Below are 11,055 nucleotides of genomic sequence, written 5' to 3' on the forward strand. Positions count from 1 at the left end.
CTTAAAAAAGTAAACCACAGTAGAACAGCTTTCTGAAAATGTAAAGCATAAAGTTAAGATCAGGCAGCATCCTCTTCCCTTTTCCTCCTCCTCTCTCAGCAACAGACAGCACAACACCAGCAGCAATCCTCAGACCTGAGCAATAAAACACAATAACATCCCTGCGTGTCGTTCAAAACACCGACAAAAATCGGAAATCTCTTTTTAAAAACAGGCACCTTGATAATAAATATGTGCCTTTGACAGGATTGTGTTCTCACCCGTTTAATGTGACTTCTGTTTCCGGAGATCACTGGACAGCTCCTCAACATCAGGCATGAAAGATGAAGCTTCAGTCTTCACTCAGGACTGCAGCTCTGCTCTGAGGTGTTTGCACCTGAACTTTCTCTCACCGTCTTTGCGGAGAGAGGCGGTTTTCCTCGCATTATCATCTCTCGGGTTGCAACAAAACTTGCAGCTGTACTGGAGTTTGGAGATGAAATCCACTTCTTAAATCCATCTTTGCGCTCCTCTAATTTCTTCAGAAGCACTTTTTCTCTCTCTGCAAACTGGGTGGTCGGCTGCAAATGTAGCATGCCTCCCTGAAAATGTCTTTATAACTTCTCGTTACAAAGCAAACAGACCATTCCTCCTTGAATCCTCTGTTCTCATCCACTATCTTTCTCTTTTTACCTTTGGGATCCATGGCCATGACAGACTCGTGGGTTTGTTTGTCCTCCTACAGAAACCATATTAAAACAAAAAATATATCCCCCCATATTTTTCCATTTTCATACATTTTTGAAGAGGCTCCAGGGAGCCACTGGGGGGCGCTAAAGAGCCGTGGGTTGCCGACCCCCGGGGTAGACGGTCTGTTGGTTGACCTAGGCCCCATCCACACGAAGCCAAAACGCTCATAGTTCCAAAAACGTTTGCCTGTAAAGACAGAGTTGATTCAATATTTTTGACCGTCCACATGACTGGTTCCAAAACGGCTGAAACGTTGCAATAACATGCCAGGCCGCTAGGTGGCGCTTCATTGACAGCCGCTGGAAATACCGTATTGGTCTGAATATAAGACGATGTTTTTTTCCAGAAATTGCATCCTCAAAAGTGGGGTGGTGTTATAATGGCGGACTTACGGTAGATGGTCAATACGCATCCGCGCCGCTAGATGGAGCCAAAGTATCACTGACCAGAGAGCGAGTGGAGCGATGAAATGAGATCAAATGATCTGATGAAAAATGGCGGATCATCTGGAACAAAGGGGCTGAACGCTGGACAACTGAGCAACAACAGAGGAGAAGTTATGATACCAACTTTAAACTGATGGTGATCAACGCAGCAGAGTCATCAAACTACTGCCAAGCCGCCAGGAGGTCTGGTGGAGCAGAGCCTCGTTCTGATTGGAGAGGGCAGAAAAAACACTACAGATGCTAACGCTATGAGAAAAGCTTTCCGTGGTCCTGAGAGACGCTTCAGAGAGACTGATAGAAGGGAGAGAGAATACGTCTCTGAAAGACGGACAGACGGAATGTCCACCACCAGAGCCTGATTCAGCTGAAGGAGCTGGACAGTTATTTACATCATTTATGCAGTTTTGACCCCTTGAGGCTTCTTATTTGTTGCTTATTGCTGTCTTCAGCATTTTTTTTTTTTTTTTTTTTTTCCACAAAATGGTCTTTGAAAAATAGGGGTCGTGTTATAATCGGAGTCGTCTTATATTCAGGCCAATACGGTATGTTCACATGCGCCTGTGTGTTTGTGTGTGGGAAGCAATGTTCTGGTCATGTGTGTAAATCTGTGTAGATCCTCTGACCACAGCGGCTAAAGGAGTCCTCCTGGACAACGTTCCTCCTGACATCGGAGACGTGGACAGTATTAACGCCCTGTCCAGGTTTGGAAAGGTGGTGTCTCCTCTGAGGACGCTGTCCTCTGGGTGGGGTCTCCTCAGAGGACGCTGTCCTCTGGGTGGTGTCTCCTCTGAGGACGCTGTCCTCTGGGTGGGGTCTCCTCAGAGGACGCTGTCCTCTGGGTGGTGTCTCCTCTGAGGACGCTGTCCTCTGGGTGGTGTCTCCTCTGAGGACGCTGAACTCCCCGCGATGGTGAGCTGCAGCAGGAGCTCTCCATGGTGCTGAAGAACAACAATCAGGATCTGAACCTGAGATCCAGAGTCGCCGTGGAGGGACTGGACCACTGTTTGAATCTATGGACAACATGATGTCCACGCTTCAGCTGTGGACAGGAGGGACACCAGAGGAGGAGCTGGAGGCCAGGAGGAGGCGGAGCAAACTGGGACCAAAGGAGTGAGGGTGGATGTGGAGATGGAGGAGGAGGAGAACAGCAGGGTGGTGCTGCGAGACAAACTGAAACATCAAGAAGTGGGCGGAGCTGAAGAAAAGACAGTCAAATCAAATTAAAGGAAGGTGGAGAGTTCAGCTGCGGAGGGTGGAGGAGGACCAGAGACTGTGGAGGAGGGTGGAGGAGGACCAGAGACTGTGGAGGAGGGTGGAGGAGGACCAGAGACTGTGGAGGAGGGTGGAGGAGGACCAGAGACTGTGGAGGAGGGTGGAGGAGGACCAGAGACTGTGGAGGAGGGTGGAGGAGGAGGTCTTTATGGGACGACAGAAATGAAGTCATTCTTGGAAAGAACCAAGAATTAAAAGGTGTGAAGGTGGAGGACGACTTTCCAGATCTTGAGGACTTTATTTTGGTAAAGTGAATGTGAAGAACAAAGGAAGGGTGGAGCTGACGGAGCTGACGGAGCAGGAGAAACACAGACTGAAAACACAGGTGCAGAAAGAGAGAAAAGAGCTGAAAAAACAAAAAGAATACAAGGAGTTCCTGAGACTGGTTCTACCTGCTGAGACTCCAGAGACTGAAGGACTGAGGGAGTCTTTGAACCATGGAGGGAGTCTTTGAACCATGGAGGGAGTCTTTGAACCATGGAGGGAGTCTTGCGGGGCTCCGACCACCAAAACAGTTGTTGGCGTGATGCCGCAGCGAGCGGCGAGCGTGATTACATTTGTTCACCGCTTCAGGTGGAAACCGGGGGTAAGGCTGAAGTAGCGCTGGAGCCGGCCGTCGTCCAGGCGCAGCTCCTGCAGAAGACGGTGGAACTCTATGGGCGGCCGATGTTTTAAAAAATATTGCGTCTTAAGCGGCGTATATATGGGCAGACGCTGTTCACCGAACGCCGCCTGGTTAACAGTCAAGTGAGCGGAGGAATGTCACTTTAAGAACTGTGCTCAGCCCTTCCTACGCCATGAGGGCGGTTTTGAACTTCTTGGCAGCCACTGAGCTGCTACGGATTTAACTGTTGCTGCGATATTGGACTCCACCAAGAGAGGTCAGGGGTCACCTGGAGGTCAGGGGTCAGCATTACCACAACAGAGCAGCAGCAGGTTCTGATGGCGGAAACACTGCAGGAGAAGCACTGTCATTTTCACTCCCTCATCATGACAGATGTTAACGTTTCTGCTTCCACACCATTCAACACGTTCAGAGTCAAACCAGGATCTTTATCAGCAGAACAGTCGGCACAGCAGCTGATGGTTAAACACAGAGACGAAGACAGTCTTCTTCATTAGGATTTCATTTCCAGACACATTCAAGCTCATCTGCATATTGAGATGTTCAGCTGCAGCAGCAGAGCTCTCACTTCTCCATAAGTTCTCAGCAGTTTTTCCAGCATCGGACAGTTTTCCTCACGTTTATTTATGTTTATTTTTTTTCCTGAGGTACAAACAGGGTGAAGGTTTGCTGAAGACATGAGACTCAGTGTTGCAGAGGACAGAGGGAAGCGGAGCGCCGAGGCTCTTCAGTCGTCTCCTCCACAGATGATCTTCAGACACTCGCCGTAGTCTCCGGACGCGTCCGACTGGACAGCATGAGACATGAGACAGAGGTCAGCTCTGCTCACAGAGGTCAGGTCACAGAGGTCAGGTCACAGAGGTCAGCTCTGCTCACAGAGGTCAGCTCACAGAGGTCGTTTCCTCACCTGGATGGCAGACAGCAGCGAACACTCGTACAGCTTCTTGAACTCGGCCCTGATGTCCAGCAGGTCGATCTCGGAGCGACCCACCATGATGCGGGTCAGAGTGCGCTCATCCGTTCCTCCGCCCTGACACAAGAGTGTGTGTGTGACTTTAAAAACCTCACACACATCTACAGTGATCACTGACACTCCACTGACTGGCTCTATTGGCGTTTCTATGAAATCTTCTACATTCGACACATGATGATGAAAACCTGCATCCTGACCTTCATGCTGTCGTGCAGACGCTCTGCGAAGTACGCCGGGATGTTCTTCACACACTTCACTGAGGACAGAATCACACATCAGACAGCAGCGTGCAACATCTGGACCTCACCGCTCACCACTTCAAGTCACAAATCCAACAAAAGTCACAAATCCAACAAAACTCCCCACTCCGGCCCCGCTCCGGCCCTCGCTCCGGCCCCGCTCCGGCCCCGCTCCGGCCCCGCTCCGGCCCCGCTCCGGCCCCGCTCCGGCCCCGCTCCGGCCCCCGCTCCGGCCCTCGCTCCGGCCACGCTCCGGGCCCCGCTCTGGCCACGCTCCGGCCTCGCTCCGGCCCCGCTCCGGCCCCGCTCCGGCCCCGCTCCGGCCCCCGCTCCGGCCCCCGCTCCGGCCCCCGCTCCGGCCCCCGCTCCGGCCCCCGCTCCGGCCCCCGCTCCGGCCCCCGCTCCGGCCCCGCTCCGGCCCCCGCTCCGGCCCCGCGCTCCGGCCCCGCTCCGGCCCCGCTCCGGCCACGCTCCGGCCACGCTCCGGGCCTCGCTCCGGCCCCGCTCCGGCCCCGCTCCGGCCCCGCTCCGGCCCCGCTCCGGCCCCGCTCCGGCCCCGCTCCGGCCCCCGCTCCGGCCCCGCGCTCCGGCCCCGCTCCGGCCCCGCTCCGGCCCCGCGCTCCGGCCCCGCTCCGGCCCCGCTCCGGCCCCGCTCCGGCCCCGCTCCGGCCACGCTCCGGGCCCCGCTCCGGCCCCGCTCCGGCCCCGCTCCGGCCCCGCTCCGGGCCTTGCTCCGGCCCCGCTCCGGCCCCCGCTCCGGCCCCGCTCCGGCCTCGACGTGTTCCTACCGACAGCCACCAGCAGCTCCTCCAGGTTGCCGGACATCTCTCCCTCGATGCTCCTCTGCAGAGTCTTCCCACTGAGGTTCTTGTACGCGACCAGAGCTGCAGACAGGGGGTTCGGCCCGTTAACATGGAGTGTGTGTTTGTGGAGGAGCTGTGTGACGAGGAGCAGCTGTGGTACTCTGTCTGAGCTGAGCGACGCTCCTCTTGCACAGGATGTCGATGAACGGAGCTTCGTCGGTGCCCCACTTCTTCTCCCCGGCATGGTAAAGAGTCTGAACAGCGAGACAAAGCTTCAGCGACACACTCACTGTCGTCTCCTCATCGTTCACACTGTGCTCATGCACCCTGGTCAATTACTCCATAGTTACATTTTTCTTTGGACAAAACACAGAATTAAAATTTAATTAAAAAAAAGAAAATTAAAAAGGCAACAGTCGTGTCATTAAACACTCAAATAAAGACAGTTTGGTCTGCTGGGATAACTGAAAGATCTGTGTCATATGGGATGAATGGTATTAATACTGACACACACACACACACACACCTTTGCGTCCTCCTGTGCCTGCTCAGTGTCCACACTGCGGCTCTCATCTCGCTCACCCTGAAGAGACAAACTGCTTTTAGCTTTTCTATACATTTCCAGTATTTCATCTATTTGAGCAGATTTACATGCCTTCAGATAGGAGACTTGTCTGTTTAGTTAGTTTGATCCATTTTTCTTATTTCAGTGATTTCAGCTGTTTTAGGGACTTGAGCCATTACAGTTTTTCCAGTTTAAGCTGCTTCGTCTGCTTTGTCTGTTTAAAACCTGTGTTTACAACCTCCAGGACAAAAAGTCTGTTCATGTCAGTGAACGCCTCATGAAGTCACTATAGAGCAGCTGTAGAGTTTTTGTAGAGGAGATATAGCGTCACATGTTCCTCTCCTGAACATCACCAACCAGCTGTAGGTGATTTAGTTCTGAAGGTTCTGGACTGACTGACAGTGTTAGCGAAGGGACACACCTTGGCGAGGAGGAGCAGAGCTTCAGAGAAATCTCCAGAGAGCTCGCTCTTCAGGTCCAGAGTCACCAGCTTCTCCGTTTCTGTGGAGGAAAGATCAGCGACACTTTAAGAAGATGATAGAATCTGATCCAGAAAGGAGAAATCCCCACCGCCACAGTGACGAAGGCCCTTGTGTGTGTGTGTGTGTGTGTGTGTGTGTGTGTGTGTTTAGCTCAGTGATCTTCCTGTTCTTCACTTTGTCACTTCACGCTCACGCTTTCTTAAAAAAAATAAAGTTACCTTCACCACCCAGGTTTTTAAATGGCAACAACTGATTGGAGGTGAAGCAGGTTAATAACTGCTGAGATGAGCCTGGTCATGTGACTGCAGGACTTGGGTTTGTTCCTTTGACATGGCGCTCTGCTGGCTCTCACCTTGGAGGTAGACGTCAGACAGAGCTTTGACCTGCTGGTTCGACCGGGAGGCAAATATCTCGATCAGGGTGCTGTCCTCCGTCCCCAGTCCCTGAGGACACCAGGACCGTCTTTACTGACCCACAGAGGACAGACACACTCCACCACACACACAGGACAGACACACTCCACCACACACACACAGGACAGACACACTCTACCACACACACACACAGAGGACAGACACACTCTACCACACACACACACACACAGAGGACAGACACACTCTACCACACACACACACACAGGACAGACACACTCCACCACACACACACACAGAGGACAGACACACTCTACCACACACACACACAGGACAGACACACTCCACCACACACACACAGGACAGACACACTCCACCACACACACACACAGAGGACAGACACACTCTACCACACACACACACAGAGGACAGACACACTCCACCACACACACAGGACAGACACAGTCCACCACACACAGCTCCAGCGGGACCAGCTGAAACCGACTGCTCCGGCAGGAGTTAGAATCCAGGCAGCGAGGATCTGATTCCACTTCAACCTTTCTGGTTTTTAAAGCAAACAATCTGAACGGCCTCCAAATAAATCTAATTAATGACATTTACGATTTACGCATTTCTTCTTTACTCATTGTACTGTTAATCCATGTTTTTTATGATTTTACATTTCTTCTTTCCTTTTCTCTAAAATATTCAATGAGCCAAAATAATCTGAAAAGTACAGTCATGATCATTTATTCTGGAAACATCTTCTGCAAATATAGTGTTTTGCTGCTGTGCAGCTCAGACGGGTCCTTCATCCGCCCGTTAACCGTTTAGATCGAGAATAAAGAGCAGCTCCAATGACGTTTTACTGATGTTCAACAAAATGAGAGAGAAAACTGAAATTAATGACTGAAAAAGTGCAGAAATACAGCTGATTCTACCTGATAGTTAATGTGGTTCTGGATATCAGACGAATGCTGACTGGTTATCAGGTCTGACTGAACTGATGGATCCACACGTTGTTTTATTTTTTAAGTTTATTGTGAAATTATCGTCTTGTTCTGAAAGTGGAAGAAAACCACTCAGAATGAAAGGATGAAGGAAGAAGAGTGATGAAGAGTGTTACCTTCATGGCCCTCATCACCTCGTGGCAGTCGAAGGCCGCCAGCGGCGTGACCAGCGCCACCAGGACGTGCTGGAAGTCGTCGTCCGTGTCTCCTTTCAGGTCCTCAAGTAAACTCTGAGAAGGACACACAGGCCTCAGACAGGGACACTCACACTCACGCTCACACTCACACTCACACTCATCCACAGACACTCCCATGCAAATACAGCGTGAGATTAATAAAGGCTGTCAGCGTGAGCACACACACACACACCCAACACACACAGACACTCCCAGACAAACACACAGGTTGAGCCGAGGCCTCGGCTGCTCTGTCCCGCTGACAGTGAACAGTGGAGAACCCCGTCAGGAGGACAGTCGTCCTCAGCCTGAGCCTCAGCAGGTTCCTGCTGCAGCCGTTTCCAGCCGGCAGGAAGGTGTGTGTGGCGGCAGCGTCAGAGAGGAGGCGCACCCTGCCGGCTGCTTCCTGATAGGCCTCACAGATGAGCTGCCTCTGGGCGCCGCTCCTCCGGGTCAGGATGTCCACCAGGACCTTCTCGTCAGTGCCTGAGAGAGACAGACAGCCAGAGTTCAGAGGTCGCAGCAGACACTGTGATTAACGTCCTCTCAGGACGCGGTGCTGTACCGATTCCTTCAATGGCCTCCTTCAGAGCGGCGGCGTCTTCTCCTGCATCGAAGTCCGCTTTGGGCTGGACCGTCCCCCGGTGTACACTCTGAAACACACACACACACACACACACACACACACACCCCTGGTTCTGTCGGGTCCTGCTGGTTCTGTCTACTGTGGAGTTCTGTCACTGAGTCGTGTTGAAGCCGACCGTGACGGGGACCGGGGCCGGAGAATCCACCAGGCTGTCCAGGTCATCCTGGAAACATCAGGTACGTTTGAGAAGTGACGCCCCCCAGAGGAGACCGGGCTCAGACCCGGACCGGGCTCAGAGTGGACAGACGGTGTCTTACCCATAAAGAGTCCATGTCGGAGACAGATCTGGAAGAACAACAGACTCTGTTACTCGTCTTTCCTCCCATCAAACCTCAGTCCCTCAGATTCCAGTCACAGTTCAGGGGATTTGACCTTTTCCTTTAAACTGCCGTTCTGAGTCTACCTGGACCAGATCAGGAACCTGGACCAGTTTCCACCCCAGGAACACGCAGACTTGTTTCAGTTGCATTTATAAAGTTGAATCATTACAATTCAGAAGGGAGACGTTTGGTTTTCCTGAACAGGGAGATTCGTGATTTTCTGAGATGAGAATTGGTGAAAACTTCTCATGAAGCCAGAATTCAAAGTGAGGCTTTCAGGAATGAACACATGAATGGAGGCTTCGTCTCTTAATGACCGAGTCAGGAGAGGCTCCGGCACAACTCCCGCTCACTCCAGATATTTAACCTCCTGATGAAGACCCGGGTCGTCCAGAGAGAGCAGAAAGAGCAGAAACTACTTGGATGAAGTCTTCCAGGGTTGTTGGTTCAATGCCCTGGACATCCAACACCATTCAACACACTTTAAAGTCACAACTCTGATTTGAAATCTGCATTTTGTTAGAAAGTCAGGATGTGGAGGAAATAAATAAGAAGGAAAACCTTTTCTTTACAGGCCTTCTGTCAAACAGCAGGTAAACAGTTAAAACAGCAGGAACTGCTGGCGTTCCTCTGCTAAAGCCCAGTCACATGACCGAGGTGGATTTGGTAACTGATAAAGTAGTTTTAACTGTTTCAACGCATCAAGACTGATCTGAAGGAAGCTTCCTGTCAGGTGAAGGGCGCACCTGAAGCCCCGGGTCAGCGGAAGGTTCTGCTGGACTCAGAGACTCCAGGACCAAAGTCAGCCTTCAGCACAGCCCTGAACCCGCCGAGCAAACGCCAGAGAACAAACACCTACCTGATCGCCAGGCTGCAGGAGACTGGTCACCACACCCTGCTGGCTCTGCCTAGCAGGTCTCACAGGGCCACGCCCACTCAGGCCACATGAACTACCCCAGCAGGTTTACAGAGCCACGCCCACTCCAGCAGGTCTGACAGGGCCACGCCCACTCAGGCCACATGAACTACCCCAGCAGGTTTACAGGGCCACGCCCACTCCAGCAGGTCTGACAGGGCCACGCCCACTCAGGCCACATGAACTACCCCAGCAGGTTTACAGGGCCACGCCCACTCCAGCAGGTCTGACAGGGCCACGCCCACTCAGGTAATACGAGCTACTTGAGACTGAGGTCTGCTCAGTCACTGGAACAGGAAAGTTTGAGTCTGATTTGCATTTCTCGAGCTCAAACTGAACAAAAACCTGTTTTATATCAAACTTTTACTTTTCATTTTAAAGCCGTGAAGGTTTTTCCATGTTGAGGTGGGGCCTCGCTGGGAGAATGGTGTGACGTGTGAATCAAGGTTGAAATTTATATCAGGCTGCAATGTTACATTTGTCTTAGCTAATTTTGGTTTTAAAGAAAAAAAAATCTCTCCAACAGTTCATGTCTAAAAAAGTAAATCTTAATTTTGCTTTCTTGATAAATTACAAAAAAGCACTTTAAACTTTACACCACAGCCTTTAACACAATAGCTGTGAGTCTCTTCAGCTCCGGTGATGCAGTGTTTCATTAACATCTTATCTGACAGCGTTCCCCCGTCAACACACAAAACCTTGACTCTGAAGACCAGGACACACAAGTCCCTGGTGGAACAAAAGTAAAGAAAAGAAAAATTAAAGTTACATTTAAAATGTCAGAGAAGGAAAGACTGACAGACTGAGAGAAACAACAGGAGTAAAGTGAAGAGCAAGAGGAGCAAAGGGACGTTTAACGGGTGTCTTCAGCTGGCCTGGAAAATGAAGGGAACACATGTCTTGGGTGTTGTTGTGGCACAGTGCTCCAGAAAACTACTGCGAAGTGGGATCATTGTTCCCAGAATCAGTACGATGAAGAAAAAGAAACAGTTTCTGTCTACGGAATGAGTCACACTCCCATTACCCAGAATGCCCCTTGTCACTATGAAGACTGAGCAGCTTCGAGATGCATCGCTCCTTCATTCATTACAGGACTAAACTAAACTCAGGACTAAACTCCTCCAGGAACGAACCGAGTTCGCCTCAGCTTCCTCACACAGCCACACTGCTGTACTGTATTTAAACTGAATGCAAATTCAGACAAATTACATACAAATGTCCTCTTCTAGTTTTTTCTCTCTCTCTCTGGCAATGTTCCTCTAAATGAAACAGGCTAAAGCAGCGAGGGAGGGGACAGCGGTGGGTGTGAGGCAGCAGAGCGAGGAGGGCGTCCTCCTGTCAGAGTCTCTCTCCCTGCTTGAACAGCCTTCCCAGCATGCCCGTCGCTCTGAGGGTGATGTGGACTCGCTGCAGTATGTTTCTTCTGATGTTAACTGGGGTTAACTGGACGCCATGGCAGGTAAATGTAGCTTGTAGCCTGGC

General features: G+C 51.4%; 1 protein-coding gene across 1 annotated transcript; it reads right to left on the reverse strand.

Annotated features, from left to right (window-relative positions):
• Positions 1-3,558: 3,558 nt before the first annotated feature.
• Positions 3,559-9,562, reverse strand: anxa3a (annexin A3a). The gene is made up of 14 exons (XM_030104747.1): positions 9,517-9,562; positions 8,595-8,622; positions 8,453-8,500; positions 8,257-8,344; positions 8,083-8,177; positions 7,632-7,745; positions 6,487-6,577; positions 6,074-6,153; positions 5,614-5,670; positions 5,248-5,341; positions 5,073-5,168; positions 4,243-4,301; positions 3,980-4,102; positions 3,559-3,859 (listed from the first exon to the last, which is right to left on the reverse strand). The coding sequence occupies exons 2-14, from the start codon at positions 8,607-8,609 to the stop codon at positions 3,800-3,802; spliced, it is 1,020 nt and encodes a 339-aa protein (XP_029960607.1). The 5' UTR covers positions 8,610-8,622; positions 9,517-9,562; the 3' UTR covers positions 3,559-3,799.
• Positions 9,563-11,055: the final 1,493 nt, after the last annotated feature.

Source organism: Salarias fasciatus, chromosome 12 (genome assembly GCF_902148845.1).
Source record: "Salarias fasciatus chromosome 12, fSalaFa1.1, whole genome shotgun sequence".
Taxonomy (NCBI): domain Eukaryota; kingdom Metazoa; phylum Chordata; class Actinopteri; order Blenniiformes; family Blenniidae; genus Salarias; species Salarias fasciatus.